Source organism: Mustela nigripes, chromosome 2 (assembly GCF_022355385.1).
Source record: "Mustela nigripes isolate SB6536 chromosome 2, MUSNIG.SB6536, whole genome shotgun sequence".
NCBI lineage: Eukaryota > Metazoa > Chordata > Mammalia > Carnivora > Mustelidae > Mustela > Mustela nigripes.
In genome coordinates, this window is record NC_081558.1 from 143,166,706 (window position 1) to 143,187,567 (window position 20,862).

At 40.3% G+C, this 20,862-nt stretch overlaps 1 protein-coding gene across 1 annotated transcript in view; it reads left to right on the plus strand.

The window, feature by feature from the left end:
• Positions 1-237: 237 nt before the first annotated feature.
• The window catches only part of ERICH6 (glutamate rich 6), a 31,184-nt gene continuing 10,559 nt past the window's right edge, over positions 238-20,862 (plus strand). Inside the window, exons 1-10 of the mRNA XM_059388349.1 lie at positions 238-616; positions 1,527-1,584; positions 6,797-6,888; positions 9,641-9,703; positions 9,979-10,034; positions 10,126-10,242; positions 12,752-12,862; positions 13,752-13,909; positions 14,349-14,419; positions 15,375-15,520. Of these exons, the coding sequence (XP_059244332.1) occupies positions 238-616; positions 1,527-1,584; positions 6,797-6,888; positions 9,641-9,703; positions 9,979-10,034; positions 10,126-10,242; positions 12,752-12,862; positions 13,752-13,909; positions 14,349-14,419; positions 15,375-15,520 (1,251 nt within the window). The remainder of the gene's footprint in view (positions 617-1,526; positions 1,585-6,796; positions 6,889-9,640; positions 9,704-9,978; positions 10,035-10,125; positions 10,243-12,751; positions 12,863-13,751; positions 13,910-14,348; positions 14,420-15,374; positions 15,521-20,862) is intronic.

The window sequence follows — 20,862 nt, forward strand, 5'->3', positions numbered from 1 at the left end:
GCGAGGGGAAAGCGGGTGAGAAAGAAGCTTGCCCGCGGTCCTGGCTCCTTAGCAGCTCACTGCCCCGCCGCCCCTCCCCTCGCCCCGCGGGTGCTGCGGCTTTAAATCCCCCGGCTCGGAAGCGCGCGGCGGGCGGTTGCCCAGGGAGACAGATGCACAATAGCTTGCGCGCTCTCCAGCCTAGACCGGCCGCAGCGCCGGCCACTGCGCTAGCGGCCACCCAGCTTCCCGCCAGCCATGGCCAACTTGCACTCGCGTCGCAGCTTCAGAAAGCCCGAGACGGAAGAGGACTGGCAGGAGGAAGAGGAGGTGTTGGCAGAGATGGAGGAGGTGGTGGAGGAAGAAGAGGAGGTGGAGAAGGAGGAGGAGGAGGAGGCCGTAGACCCAGAGAAGAAGAAGGTGGAGGTCCACGGGACATTCAGCGATGAGTACTTCTGGAAGGCTTTGGAGCTCGGTGTCGGCAATGGCGAAAATTCAGAGCCCTACCTTCCCCGCTTTACCAGCATCCTGAGCCCCAGCCTGAGCCCGACCCCGCCGCTCAGCCAGAGGCTGAGACCGTCGCAGAGCGAGACCCAGAGCTGGAGCTCGCAGTGGAGCACCTCCACTCCCCAGAAAAGTACAGCCCCTGCCCGCCCCTTCCTCTACGGCTTCCCGGGCCCTCGGGGTTGCGGGTCGTCCGACTCCAGAGCCTTGGTCTCCTTGCGCGGCTGGTTTTTAAATACATGCACACTCCACACACAACCCAGTCTATCTCCGGCCCTTCTGTCAGAGGCACTGAAATCTTGGCCGAGCCTTTGTGATGGCTCAGAGTTTAGGACATCGTTGAAACGCTGGGCGAAGCTGAAGTTTGGGTGGTGCCATAAGGAGCGCATTTGGTAGTACTCCTCTGTGCATTCTGGCCGTGATTTTGTTTCCTCCCTCCCTCCCTCTCCCTTTCTCTCCCTTTCCCTCCCTCTCTCTCCCTCTATCTCCCCCCCCCCCCCCCTCCCCCACCCCCCCCCCCCCTTTCACTCACCCACACTCCCTCTCTCACCCCCCCCCCCACGCCCCCCCACCCCCCCCACCTCTTTTACTTACACACACACACACACACACACACACACACACACACGAACGTTCCACTCCTGGAACAGTAGTGCCTTTAGAGTGTTATGCTTCTAAGACCGTCCTCCAAAAAACCTACCTCGTGTTTAAGTTCCTGTGCTAAAACCACAATAGTCTCTTCCTTAAAAAGAGAGGCAGGGCAGTTATCTAGAGGATTCTCAACCTCCCAGTATTGATTTCTGCCAGGATCCTCCTCTGTTGGGCAGAGCGTGGGAGGGGGCTGTCCTCTGCATTATAGATGTTTGGTAGCATCTCTTGCCTCTAGAGGGGGCTACGCCCTGAGCCCCCACTCTATGATAATCACAAATGTCTTTAGATGTTGCCAAAGGTCTCCTGCGGGGGTGGGGGGTGGAAGAAATTGCCCTTCTGAGAGCCACTGATTTAGGAAGAGTGGATAAATTGTTTAATGTTTCATTCAACAGGTTTTCCTAAAATATTCCAGACATTTAGGAAAGACTTTTCTGAAACGAATTTAAATAGGTAAGAAATGTTTTGCTTTCATATTATTTTTGGAAGCTGATGGTGTTTACCTCTTGGATAAACATGTCTGGAAATAGAGTAAAATAATCTAGGACACTTACAAGTAATTTCTTCAAAAAGTTTTTTTGGGGATAGAGACAAGGTCCCTGTCCATCTACCCACAGACATGGCATGTCCACTTCATAAAACATGAAATAATAACACTCTGCCAGGTAGACAATAGCCAGGGTTCTGAATGTTTAGGGCATAGGTCTCTATTGGCTAAATGAGACCGTGATTACAGACATATTCTGTGAAGGAGACTGGAAATTATAGTCTTTTTTTCCCCCCTTCTCTCTTTTTCTTATTGTTATTCTTGCTATTAGCCTTCAAACACAGGAAGAGACCAGAGAAATACCTTTTGGGACATGTTTATAAATCTTCCCTGAAATCTCACACCAAACCTGAGTCCACAATCTTGAATTATTATTCACCTAAACTTTGCTTTTACAAGCAAATTCTAAATTCCTAAGCATCAGGATTGTTCTGTCCCACTTTTATGTTTTTATTTATCCTTTTAATTCAACTTTTTAAGTAAAAAATATGTACATGGTTAAAATATTAAAGTATACAAAGGTATAAAATAAAAAATCTCCATGCCCTTCTTCATCCTCACACTCCCACTCACCAGTTAACATATTGTTAACAGTTTGTTTCTAATATAATTTTATTTGGTTTTTTTTTTTTTTTAAGGTTTTATTTTTAAGTAATCTCTTTACCCAATGTGGGGCTCAAACTCACAACCCCAAGGTCAAGAGTTGCGTGCTATACTGACTTTGGCCAGCCAGACACCACTCCAATATAAATTTAAATAGTGTATTTTCATTCTCTGATTTATCCATTTGTGACATTTATGGGCTTCCCACCCATGAAAGATGAGGACTATAACTCATTACTATTTCTCTCCTCTTCATTTTTGGTAGTGATGTTATTTTTAGTTTTTCTAGCCTTTAGGATTTTAAGGTATTTAAATCTCTACTATCTGATTTATCAACTTTAGCGGCTACCTATTAACTCCTTTTTTTAAAAAAAAGATTTTATTTATTTATTTGAGAGAGAGAGAGAGAGCATGAGAGGGGAGAAGGTCAGAGGGAGAAGCAGACTCCCAGCTCCACTGGGAGCCCCATGCAGGACTCCATCCCCGGATTCCGGGATCATGACGTGGGGCCAAACAGCAGCAGTTGCTTAACCAACTAAGCCACCTAGGAGCCCTACCTATTATATTAATTCTTATTATGAAACGTTAACCCACTAATGCACTTCTACTTTCTTCTATCTCTCCTCACACCCCTTCCTATCCCAAGTAATACATTATATACATTTTATAACAAACTATATTAATGTGTAATATATAGTCATATAAAGTCATTTTACTTTGCCAAGTTTTATGTTCATGTTGTGTTTTATAATCATAATTAAGTCAGTACAAGTTAATTATAAAAATTGAAAGCCAATCAACAATATAATTTCATGCTAAGAATCCAATAATGTGATTGGATTAGTGCACCAAAAAAAAAAAAAAAAAAAATCCTATGCTAGTAAAACTTGGCTCCTAAAAGGAGAACTTTTCACCTCTCAGTTGTTTTTAATTGTCTTTAGCTTTCCTGAGTTGGGTGCAGTGGCCACATTTTCTTGATTCCCAGCTTCTATTCCTTTCCTCTTAGCTGGAGAAACTCCTCAGGTAATTATCTCATGCAGATCTCATAGGTATTCAAACTCCTGAGTTCTTGCCTATCTGGAGATTTCTTCATTTTACCCGCATACTTAATTAATATAACATAGCATAAAAGAATACATTTAAAGCCCTTTTCCTCAGAGCTCTGAAGATATTGTTTCTTTGCCTTTTAGTACCTGGTATGCTGATCGTTCTGATTCTCAGACACTGGTGGCATTTGATTCCTTCCTTCATTTGTCTCTGTTCTTTCCTTTAGAAATCCTACTGGATAGCTGTTGGCCCTCTCAGGTATCTTTAAGATTTGGGGTATTTATAAGATAATACAAAGCCCTTGTACAAAAATTTTTATTTCGTTTTTCATATTTGTCATTTCCAAGAACCAGATCTTGCTCTGTGTCGCTGTTCAAATAGTTGTTGCTTGTAGGTCTTTTTTGAGAGTATTCTTACACTAAAGTTCTTTTTTGTTCGTTGAAGTTCATTCTTTTCAGGATGAGTTCTGTTTATCTTGGTGCTTCTCTTCCATACTATTGATTGCCCTTAGGTGACTGGTAAGCCTGTGTTATCAGTTTGTATTTATAAATGAATGGCCGTTAGGCAGGCAGAATGGAGTCGTTCTGCAGCTGAGTAGTTCTTCACAGCACTGCTTGAGGCTTGGTGGTGATTCGTGCATGCGTGGGTGGATGGGGCCTGTCAGAGCCAGCCTCTCCTGGAGTGTCGGCTGGAAGCAGGCAAGCAGGATGCCCCCCTATTACCAGAGTTAGGATAAGGACACATTGCTTCATGGTCGGAGTTCTTCAGGCATTTCATTTCTGGGTGGGGTGTCCCTCCTTCCTCATTCAGGCCTATCCGGCAGGTCCTGTGGAAACTCTCACTGTGCTCTGCTTGTCTTTCAGACCCAAAATCTCCACAGAGAGGCTGCCCACTCTTTGTGGGGAGCAGTGCTTTGGGCTTCATCTGGAAATAAAAACAACCTTCCTGTGTAAGGGGAGAAGAACAGGCCTGGCTGTGGCACTGGCCAACTGCTTTGAGTTGACTTCTTGAACTCCTCTGATGGCAGTCCCTAGCTCCCTCCTTACTGCATTTGGTTGAGTCTGAGCAAAGAACTTCCCAGAAGAACTTTACTTACCTCTTTTGTCTGAAGCTGTGGTATTCTCCACTCTGGTTTTCCATCAAATGAAAGCCATTTATTTTTGTTCTGTAAGGACTTCAATATTACTGGTCTACTGATGACGTGTTTCTAATTTCCCAGGGATTTTTTTCTTTTTTCTTTTTTTTAAGATTGTATTTATTTATTTAACAGAGAGAAAGTGAGCACACAAGCCAGGAGAGGGAGAAGGAGGCTCTCAGCCAGCAGGAAGCCTGATGAGGGGCTCGGGAGCTCTATCCCAGGACTGTGGGTCCTTAAAAGACTGAGGCACTCAGGCCCCCTCCAGGGCTATTTTTGTATTTGTTTGTTTGTTTGTGTTTGTTATTTCAGTAAGATCTTGGATAGGGAGGGAACTGGGTGCTCAAATGCCAGCTTGACCTGAACTTCCTATGATGTGGGAACATCTATCTCTTTACTTGATGAAATTCATAATTTCCCTTCATAAATCTTCCTAAGAAGACGCTTCTTTTAGATTTCCAAGCATTCTCTGGTGAATTTCATGAGATTGCGTTTTTGTGGAAATCTGTCCTTAAAAAGTCATAAAAATGCAACCACTATTGGCTCACCTCCTATTTTTAATTGCCCTATTACTATTCTGGTTGAAAATGGGGCCAACTGTAGGCGGCAGATGAATGTGGAGAAACAGATTTTGAAGCTGAACAGGTTAGGGCCCCATCTCCATCTGGCCCATGCAATGTTTCAGAAGTTCCCTAGAGCTTCAGTTTCCTTGCCTGGAGAAAGGAAATATTAATACAGCCTTGATTAGTTTTTGTTAATTGGAATGAAATAGAGTGAATAAGGCAACTGTTGTGAAGGGACTACTACATAGTAAGTTCTCTATAAACGTTAATTTTGTTATCCTCGGTCACCCGCTATCTTTACACAGAATTTCAAAAACAATCTTTGGTATTGGTTTCAGGAAGGCAAAGAGCCTTTGGTGGATAATGTATTGATTTTGCTAACCATTGAATTCGGGAAAAAAGCACCAGACATACAGTGCTGTCTAGGGATTGCTCTTTAATATGCCTTTACCCTTGAGACACCTGGGTGGCTCAGTTGGTTAAGCATCTGCCTTTGGCTCAGGTCATGATCCCAGGGTCCTAGGATCAAGTTCCACGTCAGGGTCTTGCTCGGTGGGGAGCCCGCTTTTCCCTCTCCCTCGGCCTGCCGCTCCACCTGCTTGTGTGTGCTCTCTCTCTCTCTCTCTCTCTCTCTGATAAATAAATAAATAAATAAATAAATAAAATCTTTATATATGTATGTGTGTATATGTGTGTGTGTATATATATATATACACACACAAATATATATATATATGCATATATATATATATATATATATGCATATATATATATATGCCTTTACCCTTGGTCCCCGTAACTTATTTATCTGGTAGGTGAGATAAACAGGATCCCCCAGAGATTTGCAGAGGTGGCTTTGGCTGAGTTATTCTTCACTTATTACAAGACACAGTCATTTCAGGATTAAAACATCCCAGTGATGCAGTGTGCCAAGGAACTAAGCATTAAAAAAGGAAGGTAGAGACATAAAGAGAACGAAGAATGGTTTTAACAAAAAAAAAAGTGAGAACCTAAAATTGACTCAATTATTTGAAAAAGATTTGATAACTTCAGAAGATCCAGAAAATTATTACCAAAAAAACCTGAAATTCAAAGAGACAAAGAAACTTGAAGCAATAGTTATTACTCACTTATTACTGGTAACAGTCATCTTAACTAGTAAAAATATATTTCTGCCTTTCTATCATGTCAGTGATAACTCAAGTAACTGAACTACTTGTAGAAAGAATACCAATTGTTTGATTACAAAGCATTGAGCTTCAACTTTAAAAAAAAAAAAAAAAGGTTTGGACTATTTTTAAGCTACTTAAGTGGAACACCTGGTTGGCTCAGCTGGAGGAGCATAGCACTCTTGATCTCAGCATTGAGAGTTCAAGCCCCATGTTGGAAGTAGAAATTACTTAAATAAATAAAATGTACAATATGTCTCATTTAAATTAAAATAAATGTTTAAACACACATTCCATCACTGTCACCACCAACGCACATGCACTGATAATAGTGGTGGTAATTTATTCCCTGGGCGGGGGTGGGGTGGGGTGGGGATATGGCATTGGGAGTCTCTGGGACTCAGGAACACTGCCCTATGATGAAAACACACTGTGCCTGACTTTACTGAGAGATAACAATGGAAGAATATATTTCAAAGAAAATAGAAACCAGGCTCTCCTATGTACCTGCAGTATTTGACTGTTAAAATGTGCTGTGTTCCGAAGAACTGCTAACAACTCTATAGATACACTCAAAACTAACACTTTGTTTAAACTTCAGGACTATGTATCACACTTTGTATCCAGGAATTCCAACATCAGTACAAACAGAAGAAAGCTGGCTTCAAGAATTTTCTGGCAAAAGGCGGAGGAGTGAGTAGTTTAATTTCTTAGCTTTGGCTTGGCAATATGTTCGCATCAAGAAAAAATCTGCCCTTATGTTTTGATATATGTCTTCATTTTTTATTAAGAACTAAAATGCATGCTGTTTCTAAATGCGAACCATTAAGAAATATATAAAAATGAAAATTTTAATTTATCCCAGTATAAGGAATTATGAATAGCCTTTTCTTTGAACGTTTCTATTTTTTTATATTATGTCACGTATTCATCAGAGGCTTATCGAGCACCTACCACGTGCCAAGCACCCATCATAGTCCAGACCCGGTTTTAGGGAAATGGCAATGAAGAAAAACAAACAAACAAGAAAAAAAAAAAAAACCCTGTCTCAGTGATCTGGTGTTAAAGTGTGGAAGGTGTGTGCGGGGCTGGTGAGGTAGATAATACACAAATACATAGTACATTGGACAATAGACATGCTAAGGAGAAAAAGCAGAGGAAGGGACAGGAGATGTTGGGTGGGAGGGGGGCAAGGTGACATGGGGTGCTCAGGGAAATCTTCACTGAGAAGCTAAGACCTCAAGGATGTGAGAGAAATGAGCCAGAACGGTTTCCAGGGAAAGAGGATTCCAGGCACAGGGACTGGAGTAGCATAGGCCTCCTCCCAGAGCAAGGGGGCAGTCAGTGTGGCTGCAGGGAAGTAAGTAGGAGGAGGATCTGAGGGTCAAAGGGACAATTGAGGACCAGATCTTTATAAATGGGACCGAAGTAGAAAGACACTCCAGGGTTTGCACAGAAGAGTGACAAAATCTAACAGGAGAATGGACCAAATACTAAAAAGATGTTAATCATTCCCAAATTAATCTATGCAGTAATTCTGATGGGATTTCTCAATGGAACTTGACAAGTTGATTTGTCACCCCATCTTAGCAGTGTTACAAGACAAACTGAGGCATTTTCAGATGTCTAGGTTTGAGCAAACATGGATTGAAAATGGAGCAGTGCCCAACAGGACATAGTTAGGAGTGCTCCCCAGACAAGAGCGGGGGCAGGGGGAGGTTCTTACAGAGAAGACCCCGGAGCAGAACAAGGAAATTTTTTAATTGGAGAGCTTATGGGTTTGAGATATATGGGAAACCTCCTTGGCTGTCCCCATTGGCTGTTCTTAACCTTGAGGCATTTACAGGAATTCACTGGCGTGGATTTCGGTTTGTTTACCTAGGCTACCAAGGAAGGCAGCCGGGCCACCTCATCTAATGGCCGCTCAGTCTGAACCAAGCAGGAACCTAGTGAGCCTAAGTGTGCTCCTCCATTTCTTTCAGATCTTCTTTCATAGTTTTGTGGGGGATATTTTCCCCATAAAGGACTCATGCAGCTCTTCCTAGTTTATTCCTAGGTGTTTTATAGTCCTGTATTGATGTAACAATTGGACACTTTTTTCCCATTTTCTAATTATTGTCATTGCATAGGAAAATTATTGATTTTTATATATTAATCTTGTATCGGACCCACCCATTGCTGAAATTTCTTACTAATGCTAATAGTTTGTAAGTTGAAAGTCTGCAGAACAATTAACATTTCCCATGAGTAATGGCAATTTTATCTCTTCTTTAACTTTTTTACTTAGCAGTGCATGATGGACACCTTTCCATGTCATGAAAGATAGATCTATTTCATTGAAACAACAGCATAGCGTTACTTTATATACAGTTATTGTGGCTTATGTAATAAAACTGATGGCTAGATATTTCAGAGTTGGTTTGGTTTGGTTTGATGTTTTGAGCTCTTCCCCTTAACAACTCATGCCTTAATAAAAATCTTTGTGCATACATTTTTTTTATACCTGTGCTGGTATTTCTGTCGGCCAAAATACCTAAAACACATTTAAAATTTTTCCGGATACTCCACATAGGAAGTGCATGGAGCCCACTTCTTTCTCCCACAGCAGTCCTTGCTGGTCCTGGCTCTGTGAGCAAACGGGCCAGCTCCCTCCCCATACCTCTGTCCCACTGTAGGTTGATCTGGTTGGTTTCCATCATTCCAGTTCTATCCGTTTAAATCCTCTAGACATTTATTTAAAGTTGCTGATGGTTACCTTCCCCATTTCCAGTACTGCCATGGAATCTGTGGAGGGAATAATCCTCATGGTTGAGTTCAGTGTCTTAAAGGAGAACCCTTAGCACCCTTCAACCTGAAGTCTTTTACAGAATAACAGACATAAGGTAGACAAAGTAGTACTTTAGAAAGAGGGAAACAAAAGAGTCTGCAAATAACGTTTATAATCAAATAAAGTGTGCATCTCTGTAGAAGTCTAGGACCAGAAAGGAATAGGGACACATTTTTATTTATTTTTTTTTTTTTTAAAGATTTTATTTATTTATTTGACAGAGAGAGATCACAAGCAGGCAGAGAGGCAGGCAGAGAGAGAGGAGGAAGCAGGCTCCCTGCTGAGCAGAGAGCCCGATGCGGGACTCGATCCCAGCACCCTGAGATCATGACCTGAGCCGAAGGCAGCGGCTTAACCCACTGAGCCACCCAGGCGCCCAAGGGACACATTTTTAAATATGATCCTTCAGTGGTGGCTCTCCTCTGTTCCCCACGATTGATAAAAAGCTACGATTGTTCCCCACAATTGATTAAAAAACAAAAAAGTAAAAGGTACAAGGTCAAAGGTCAAACAAACACAGATAAGGGTATTTCTTTTTCCGACAGGCATATTTTCTTTTACATTACACTTCTTTCCTACTTTGTCAGGATTGATGACAAATGTACACTCATTCTACAGGGAAGGAAGCAACCTCTGTAATCAAAGAAACTGAACCTGAAAATCTGGCTTCTAAGTTAAGAGGTAAATGGATGTTTGGAGTCCTTCCCTCTGCCTGAGAAGGCCAGCTGCCACTGGGGAACCACACTTAACTGGGATGTGCCCGCCCCTCTCAAAATGCCCTCCCTTAAGAATTTACCCGAGGAGGTGGGGAAAAGGTTTCAAGACATTGTAAAAGTGTGTGTGTGTGTGTGTGTGTGTGTGTGTGTGTTTGAGATGGGTAGTGGGTGACGAGAGAGTAGAAGACTCTGTTACAAAGATTTTATACTTGCTTTCTAAATTGATGCTTTTCTCTTCAGAAAAATGGGTAATTAATCCAGAAGAGCGAAGACTGAGTATTTTATGTGAGCTGGAGGTAAGAAACGTTTATCAGTCCAATACTCAAGCATGTTCATGGTAAATATCACTTATTCAAACATCGATTCTCTCTCTTTCTAAAAATGTAGTTTAAAGAAGATTTCATCACCCTGTTTGAGCCTTCTCTGAGAACATTGCCTAGCATCGGGCCACCATCCATTCTGACATTCAAACCAGAGAGTTCCAATTTAGGCATTAACTTCAAGGTGATTTTAATTCGTGTTGTTTTAAATATTTTTAAATTTCATTTATTAATACATAATGTAATAAGCCATGTGACGATTTGCCCAGAAGATATGAACATACTCTAAAAAACAAAGCCAGGCAAAGAGCTCTTTTATGTGGAACGGCACTCAGGGTGGCTGTGTCTGTCTGCTGGGGCCGCTGGACCTAAGTACCGCCAACCAGGTGGCTTAAAACCATGGCAACTTACTGTCTCACAGTTCTGAAGGCTAGAAGTTCAAAGTCCATGCGCCAACCGGTCCACCCTCTCAGACAGCATGCTTCCTTGCCTCTTCCTAGCTTCCAGCGTGGCCATGGAACCCTGGCCTTCCTTGGCTTGGGGCTGTTCCACTCCTATGTGGCCTCAGCTATCCTGGCATTCTCTGTGTGTCTGCGTCCCGGTGTCGTCCTTCTCCAAGGACACCAGTCCTGTTGGATTATGACCTAATGACTCATCCTCACTTGCTTACATCCGCAAAGACCCCCTATCTATATAAAGCCCCATTTCCAGGGACCAGGGGTTGGGACTTCCAAACTGTTGTTTCAGGGGACACGATTCATCCTGTAACAGTGGCCACAAGGCCTGGCAACAAAGGTGAATGTCTGCCATACTTGATCACCTTAAGTGACCAGTTACTGCCTCTGCCTGGTGGGGAAGGGAAAGGCCGCCCTCATAATCCCAACAGGACCGCACACTGTCCTGCTGCACCAGAGCTGGGAGAAACTGATGGGTGGTATGATTATTTCCAAACTCGGGATGGCTTGGCCATGTGAAGAGAGCTTCACCATCCCCAGACTGGAACCTCCTTCATTATTTACTTCGGGGTACACTAAAGGTGCAGGCTTCCTCCCTGGGAATAAGAGCCAGCCATCGTGGGAGGCGGTGTGAGGCAGACGTGTGTGTGGGAATGCTGGGCGGACACACCCCATGCTGCTCATAGCCGCTCGGGGCAGCACATTAAACTCTACAAGTCTAATGTGGTGGACACATTAAACATGCCATGGAATGTAATATTGGTCAGTATTTGCTGTTTGTGTTTGTCCAGGTTTTTCTAAACTTTAGGCTCACCCTTCAGACTCTTCAGAATGAAATTCTTGATTCAAACCTAGCTCCTTCCTCTTGCTGAACCACAAAAGCTTGTACCCAAGGAAGTGTCTGGCGTTTTCTTCTGCTGACCCCCCGAGATGGTTTTGAACATGAAGAAAGCCTGGTGGCCTTTCTTCCAGGGGAGTGGTCCCTACACTGGCCCCCGGATCTTTATACACGGCAGATCTCATGGGGCTTTGACAAGGGCACCAGGCGCTGGCCTGCCAGCTCTCCTTTCCAGCTGCAGCCTCTTCAGGTGCAGAGGCCAGCCCCCCTCGTGATCTTTGGAAGCATCTCCACCTTCCTTCTCCCACAGGTGAAGGGTTGAAGGGACTATGGGCTGAAAAGCTAATGACCCAGACCCTGGTAGGGAAATGGCATCGCCACACTCTCTTTCCGCCTGTCCTGTCACATGAGAGACAAACTAGACGTTCCACCACCATCTGTCCAGGGCGGGGCTTTACCCACCCCTCCCAAAGTGTTCCACTTTCAGCCATGCACAGTACTTATTATCGGGTAGTTCAACAGCCTCAAGACAGTAGCCCTCACTCCCCAGTGATGAATGCTTGGTGGCACCGACCACCTCATCCACCCTTTGGCCCCACAGTGGTTATTTTGCCAGTCCTAAAGAATGGAAGATACAGCTGGCCTGGTAGTGCTCAAGACCTGCGAGCCACGCACGAGATGGGTTTTTCCCAGAGGCCTGTGCTGGGCTTGGCTGCTGGCCTGCCAGGAGCCCCTGCAGTCACAGTTGTGACCTCAGACACTCACCTAGCCATAGTGCCTCTACCCTTGAGCCCCTAACTCCAAGTCTCCTGTTGCTTCCCCTGGCCTCCCACGCCCCTTCAAAATTACCCTCACAGCACAGACAGGAGAATTCAGAACCCCAACCTGCGGGCTAATGTGTGTTATCCTTTGTCTTCTGCATCAAGTCACACACTGTAATCCACACACTTCCAACCAGACTCTGATGTCAATAGTAAATAGTAAAGTCAATAGTAAAGTCATTTGTGCAACTTTCTTTCTTCACTGAGGAGGCACCCTAAGGACCCACAAGTTCCCGATGGGTTCTCTGTGCTCTGGTGAACCAGACAGAGGCCCTCAAAACACCACCTCTGCCTCTTCAGGCCTCCCCAGCCCTTGAATAGAAATAATGTCTCATTACTGGAATATACAGACCTTGCAAGTTTGGTGCCTTCTGGTATAGGATCTCAGCCCCCTGCAAGTTCCCCCACCAACTATTTCAGCCCCCAGGGATTGTGACAGGTTTGCACATCCCCCAGCCCCACCCCTGCTCCCCTACTGGACATTTGCGGGCCCCACCCAGAGCCCTGACTCCTGCTGCTCCCAGAGGCTCTGGGCCTCCTTGTGGGCATTGATTCATTTTTGCTTTCCCCTCCCTGAAGGAAGAAGAGGAGGAAATATCACCCCAGTGTGAATTTTGTGGGGGCGATCTAAGAACATTTCTTTCCAATATGGATATTATCTCTGATGACAATAACTCAGAATCAATAGAAGTAAGTTCTAAAGCAGGTTCATGGAGGAAATGGTGTTACTTTTAAACATATGAAGTATTTTCTCCTGCATCTTCTTACAAGGCTTAACAGGGTTACATGTTAGCTGGTGGGGAAATGTAAATCATAATCACAACAGGATAACTTTTCATACCCCCTCTGATGGCTGTAATCAGAAAGACGAATAATACTAACAAATGTTGGCAAGGATGTAGAGAAACTGGAAGATTATATGGCTTTCAAGAAACAGTCTGGCAATTCCTTGAAAAGTTAAATACATAGTTACCTACAGCCCAGCAACTACACTTCTTAGTTTATGTCCTGGAAAACTGACAACCTCTACCTCCACAAATACTTGTACACCAATGTGCATAGTAACATGATTCATACCAGCTGAAAAGTGAAAACAACCCAAATAACCATCAGCTGGTAAACAGGTCAATAAACGTGGTGTATCCATATAATGGAATATTATTCAGTCATAAAAAGAACGAGGTACTGATCCATGCTTACATGCTCCAACATAGACGAAAGTTGAAAACGTTATGCTAAGCAAAAGCCAATCATAAAGTACCACAAGTGTCTGATTCCACTTACATGAAATGTACACAACAGGAAACCTATGCAGAATGCAGGTTAGTGGCTTTGGGGGAGCTCAGAGGAGAAGAGGATGGGGAGGAAGTGTCGAGGGATAAGGGCTCATGTTCTAAAAGTTGTCTGCAGTGATAGTTTTGCACAACTCTGTGCAAAACTATCACTCAAGAAAGCAGTTACCAGAAAAAAGTAACCATTGATCGTTATCAAAAGTGCATTACCCATTTTTGTTTTTTTCCTTCTCTAATTATCTTCATTGAGGACTAGTGAGATGAAAAATGGACTCTTTATTTTTCAGGCCTCCTGTTGTAGGTATTTTCAAAATCTGATTGACTACATCTATGAGGAAAAAAAAAAAACCCAGGGCCCTACAGCGGAATTAATCTGTATTAACCCTCACGCAGCCCATGGCAGTGAAGTTGACAGACTCAAAGCAAAGGAAAAAGCCTTACGGAGGTAACTGAGCCTTTGATATTGAAACTCAGGCCCACTGAAGAAGAGGGCTTTTTGTTGACGAACGTTGTTTTTTCAAAATTTATAATTTTGAAGATATGTTCCCAGTAAAGAAATAAAAATTGGCCAAAGCAAACCCACTAAAATTCTGGGTGGATGTTACTGAGATTCAGAAGCTCCCAGAAACTCTGTGAACACACCAATTTAAAGTAGAAATCTACTAACTGCAAATTCTCAGCTCAATTTAGAATTCCCATGTTGGAGAAATTTGTTGACTAAAGAGTAGAGACCCGTATGTACTGATCAAATGCCTGGATTCACAAGTATTTAAAGATAAAAATAATAAGGGGCAGCATTTAAACAGTTAAAATTTGTACTAAAATTCTGTTTTAAGCTTCAAAACACATTTCAGACTTTTGCATCATATTTTTCAATTTTGTAGAAAACAGGAGCGACAAATGGCCAGACAATTTGCAATAATGACAAATGAACAGACTAATTTTTCTGAAGAAGGTGAGTTCCTCAACGCTGATGTTATCCATCAGTTGAACATAGAAAGCTCAGATGACTAAGAGCTGAAATTGGCTTATTTAAAAAATAATATTTAAAATGTTAATTCCAGGGATGCCTGGGAGGCTCAGTCATTAAGGGTCTGCCTTTTTGGCTCAGGTCCTAATCCGGGAGTTCTGGAATTGAGCCTGCTCTGCAGGGAGTCTGCTTCTTCCTCTGCCCCTCCCCCTTCTCCTTCCCTCTCTCTCTCTCACTTGCTCTGTCTCAAGTAAATAAAATCTAAAAAAATAGTAATAATTTAAAAATAAATAAATTGTTCATTCTAGTCAATGCCTCAGTTAAAATGGTTCAGAAAATCTGGTGTTTCGGTTATGTGGCTTTTGGAGGTTTTTGTCTTCTGCTTACTATTGTTATTGATCGAAATAAATTAGCAACATCTATAGACCACTTTACAGGTAGCTGTACAGTTGTTCTAGTTAGGGGTAAAATTGAAGGAGCACTGATTTTTAGAATCAGAAGTTCTTGATATATATCCTTGCTCTTCTCCCTATAGGTTGGCTGATTTGGGGTAAATTACTTAATCTTTCTGAACATGGGGTTGCTCCTCTACCACTCAGAGCCATTGAAAAGATACTTAGAAAAGATCAATGTTTGTTGTGGTTTAAACTAAATCTCTAGTATAAAGTTCCTTGATATTCCACTATTTCCTACTAAACATAAGGCCAGAAAATTTCACCTAATAAAAAATCATCTTTCTTCTTTTAACAAAGGAACGTTTTCATTTTTTTAACAAAAGAAGATGCTCACTTTAATTTAATGAAGGACGTCATTTTTATTCCATTAAAAAAAAAAAGTCTGATGAAGTGATCCTTTTGTAATAGGGTTTAAAATTTCATTTTAGAAGAGAGGTTTTTGAATATTTTAAATATCCACTTTCATGTGATTCTTTTCCCATTAGATTCAAAGCACTTAAAAACAATTTCTTATCAACTTTCTGTGGATATCCCGGAAAAAGAGCCAATTGCTGACAGACTACTTGATTTCCAACTAGAAAACAAAAAAATTTCCATTGTTTGCTGTGATGCTAGAATAGCATGTGGAAAGGTAATTCTCTTGTAATTTTTTTACTCACAACTCTTTAAAATAAGTTCTTCCTAAAATTGTAAAAGCTGTCATAATGAATATAACAGGTTGGCTACAGAACATATTTAACTCTTTGTCAAGAAGAAATGGTACAGACTTGGCTCTTTAACTTCTACTAGACTTTGTATCAATGCTTTTACATATATTTTATGGTGAGCTATTTTAGTTAAAGGGTTTTTATTTTAAAATGTGATCATTGGAACATTTAGAATCCTTAAAAACTAAAAAGAAGGGGGGAAAAAATCACCAAAAGCCTCAAGCACTTCCCCAATTCGTTTTGCTGTTTTTGTTTTTTTTTTAAGATTTTATTTATCCATTTGACAGAGAGAAATCACAAGTAGACAGAGAGGCAGGCAGAGAGAGAGGGAAGCAGGCTCCCTCTGAGCAGAGAGCCTGATGCAGGATTCGATCCCAGGATCCTGAGATCATGACCTGAGCCAAAGGCAGCGGCTTAACCCACTGAGCCACCCAGGCGCCCCCTCCCCAGTTCATTTTTAATACTCCAATATTTTCTAGATCCACACTGCCCCATAGGGTAGCAACTACTACATATGGCTATCTAAATTTAAAATAACTAAAATTAAATAAAATTTAAAATGGAATTCTTCAGTCACACTAGTCACATTTCTAGTGCTGAACAGCTGTGTGTAACTAACAGCTACCATATTGATGGTACAGAACATTCTTTTGATCACCAAAAGTTCTATTAGACGGCACTGTTCTAGACTTTTACCCATTGGTTTTTGTTAATAACACTTGTAATTATATTACATGTGTAATTTTTATCTCATTTTTAAATTTATTATAAAAATATTTCTATGAAATCTGAATAAAGTAAGGACTTTAATTAATAATATTGTACCAATATTGTTTCCTTCACTATAACAAAGGTACCATACTCATATAAGATGTGAATAATAGGATACACTGCTGGGTTTGAGATATATTTTGTACTATTTCACAATTTTTTTTAAAATCTAAAACTGTTCTAAAATTAAGAGTTTATTTAAAATTTTTCATTAAAAAATATTTCCATGATCTTATATAGCTTACATTAACAGCATTTCAATATCTGTGTGGTTTTTTTAATGTAGTTTGTCAAACTATTCCCCTATTATTAGACATGCAGGTTAACAATTTTTTTTAAGTAATACTTCTTTGAATATTTTTGTGTATAAGTGGATTTTTATATAAGTATATTTTTCATAACATATCTGTAGAAACTAAATTATGGAGACCATATTTGTTTCTCTTGGGTATAAAGATTTAAGCCATGGCAGTGAACTGAGATGACTGACAGACTCAAACCCAAATCCTGTCAGGACGACAGGCCCTGTCCAATTTGCCTGGCCCTCAAATTTCTCCTGCAAATTATCCTTCAGGTTCAGTTACTAGCACAAAGTGACAAAGAATCAAGAACACAAGAAAACTCAACACCACAATTGAAAACCCGGAAGAATAATATCTAATTAAAAAAAGACCTGCAAAGACTTTGGAAATTAAACTATGCTCATGAAAATAAAATATCAGCTTTAAGATATATGGAGGGAACAGAAAACTATCGTGACATAACCGGTTTGTAAAGAAAAAAATGGAACTTCTAGAAATGAAAAATAAAAACAAGTTAAAAATTTGAAAGATGACAGTTAAACACAGGTTAGGCCCAACTAAAAAGAGAACTAATGACCTGGAAAAAAGATTTTTAAAAAAAATTATAAAATTCTCTATGGGAATAAAAGTAAATAAAGAATACAGAATAAAGTTTATGATATGATATGAAAATGAGGTGTCTACAACATATCTATTCAAAATTCGAAAAGGAGAGGAGAAAGATAATCAGGAAGAGGCAGTATCTGAAGAGATAATGGATAATTTTCTGAACTGATCAATGAGAATAACCCACAGGTTTAAGAAGCCCAATGAATCCCAATCAAAATGAAATAAAGAAAAAAAAAAAAATCCTAGACATGTGAGAGCAAAACTGGGGAACACAGAAGGGAAAAAAAAATCTTAAAAGCAGCAGAGAACAAGAAGTTCTGTTTATATTCGAAGAATTACACTCTCAGATAACCTCCCAATAGCAAGAATGGAAGCCAGAAGGCATTGGAATGTCTTTAGCATGCTTACAGAAAAAAGCCGTCAGTCTAGAAGTTTATAACCGGTTAAGTATTTTTCAAGAAAACGTGTCCAAAAAAGATATTGTCTAGTAAAGTCAAAGAAAATTTGTCACCAGTAGCCCCACGTTAAAGGAAATTCAAAAGAATGTGCTTTGTGTGATTGGATGGTCTGATATTCAAGAAAAATGAAGAGAAAAAGTGGTACATTAGACTTCTTCTTTCATGTTGATTTATAAAAATACGTCATACATTTAGGATATGAGTCCTTTGTATGTCATATTGCTGCAACTACTTTTCCCTTCTTGGCTTATCCTTCACCATTTTAACTGTAATTTATCAAATCCTTCATGGATACTGCTTTTTTTCATTAGTTGGTAAATCTTTCCCTTACCTGAGATAATAAAGTTATTCTCCTATGTTAAAGAAATCTCTGTAGCTCTGCATTTCACATTTAGGTCTTTAATCCACTTGGAATTGGGTTTTACATATAATGTGAGGTAGTGGTTCTAATTTCGATTAAAAAATATAGAGAGGCGGGCGCCTGGGTGGCTCAGTGGGTTAAGCCGCTGCCTTCGGCTCAGGTCATGATGTCAGGGTCCTGGGATCGAGCCCCGCATCGGGCTCTCTGCTCAGCAGGGAGCCTGCTTCCTCCTCTCCTCTCTCTGCCTGTTTCTCTGCCTACTTGTGATCTCTCTCTGTCAAATAAATAAATAAATAATCTTAAAAAAAAAAAAATAGAGAGAGGCACCTGGGTGACTCAGTTGGTTAAGCATCTGCCTTCGTCTCATGTCATGATCCCAAGTTCCTGGGATGGAGTCCAGAATCAGCCTCCCTGTTCAGTGGGGAGTCTGCTTCTCCATCTCCCTCTACCCCTCCCTCAACCCCTCCCCTCATGCTCTCTCTCTCAAGTATGGAAAAGATTTTCCTTTCTCCATTACCATGCACTGGCACAGCTGTCCCACATCAGATGTTTATGACTACATGATCTTGATTCTGGACTCTATTTTTTTTTTAGATTTTATTTATTTATTTGACAGAGAGAGAGAGATCACAAGTAGGCAGAGCAGCAGGCAGAAAGAGAGGGGGGAAAGCAGGCTCCCCGCTGAGAAGAGAGCCTGATGTGGGTCTCGATCCCAGGACCCTGAGATCATGACCTGAGCCGAAGGCAGGGGCTTAACCCACTGAGCTACCCAGGCACTCCTGGACTCTTTATCCTGTATCATAGATTTCTTTATTGAGCCCCAACATTACACTGTCTTAATTACTCTAATTTGTGATAGATCTTAATATCTGGTAGATCACATTCCTCTTTCTCAGTCTTCTTCTTTAAGAATATCTTGGCTCTTCTAAGTTCTTGGTATTTCCTATAAATTTTAGAATCGACTTGTGAAGACCTCCCTTACCTCAACACATACAAATACTACAATCTTATTAAAATGTGAATTGTAGTTAATTGGATCTATAAATCAATTTGGGAAGAATGTCATCATTAAAATACTTAATCTTCCAATCCATGAACATTAGGTCAAATTTATTAAAGGCATTATTCAAATATTTTATTTTATTATTACCTTTCTGGTCTAAAAATCCTTGCAATTTTTGAGAGGTAGGCTAAAATATCCCATTATGATTATGGAATTTTTAATTTTTCCTTTTCCTTTTGTAAAATTTTGCTTTTTATGTTGAAATTATCTAAGTATGGGAAAAATATTTTGTAATTTTCTATCCTCCTGGTGGATTTAAACTTTTATCATTATGAAGTAATCTTCTTTATCTCTAGTAATACTATTCAGTATTTTCCTGTATCATTTTTATTTATAATCTTTTTATATACTTAGATTTTAGATTTGTCTCTTGTAAAAAATATATGGTTGGAATTTTTCCTTAAAAAGAGAACTAAAACTAATCTGACACTCTTTTTTTAATTAACTGGAGTATTTAGTCTATTTACACATAAATACTGACATTCTTTGATATTTTCTATTTGTTCCCTGTTATGTGTTTTTCTTTTCCTTTATCCTTTCTTGTCTTTTGGGGAGGGGTATTTAAAATATATCATTCTGTTTATTGTTCTACCTCTACAAGCTTGGGAGTTATACTCTCTGCTTCTGTTATTTTTCTGGCTACCCTAGAAATTTTCAGCAAGTAAACTTAATTTATCCAAGTCTGAAGTTAAGCTATAATATTTACCCTTCTCTCAGATACTATACCCAGAAATGGAATTGCTGAATCCCAGGCTATGCCTGTCTTTCACTTTACTAGATGAAGCCAAAATGATTTCCAAGTTGTTGGACTGTATTACATTGATCCGCTAGAGGCAAATAGTGACTCTTGTTCTTCATCCTTTCCAATAGTCAGTACTATCAGAATTTATATTTTCTTTGCTAGTATGATAGATATACATTGATCTCTAATTGTGGTTTTAATTTTCCAGGTTAATTTTTCAGGTTACTAATGATATTGAGCACTTTTTCACTTATTGACCATTTGAGATTTCTCCTTTCAGAAGTGTTCAAGAGGTTTTTTTGGCCCATTTTTCTCAAATGGTCATAATATCCAAGGGGAACTGAGTACCAGCATACATGCATAAGAATGTTCTCAGTTTACAATAGTCAAAAACTGGGAATGACTCAGGCAACCATTAAATAAATAGGGATAAATTCATACCCTGAAATACTATCACAAATGAAAGTTGGTGGACCACAGTTACACACTGGAATATGCATGAAACTCACACATAATATTGACAGAAAGAAACAAAATATTAAAGACACATGATGAATGTTTTTACTTATGTAAAATTCAAAATGAGAAAAATTAAAGCTATATTGTTTAGAAATTGTGAAAGTGCAAGGAAATGAAGTCAGAGTAGCTGTTATGTCTAGGAAAGAAAGTATCGACTTTGAGATAGACACACAGTGGGACTCCTAGAGTACTGGTATTATTCTATTTCTTGACCTGGTTGGAGATAACAATGGGTATTCACTTTGTAATTAAATGTAATTACTCACTAACAAAATAAATGGCAACACTTACATGAGTATTTCGGTGGTTTCATTGTTTAGCCCTAGAAATCCTTGAATTGATTACATTACATTGTTGTAATTCAATACAATTGTAATTCAATATAATCAATTGTATTGAATCAATATAAGATTAGGATTAAAAAGAACCTTTCATTATAAA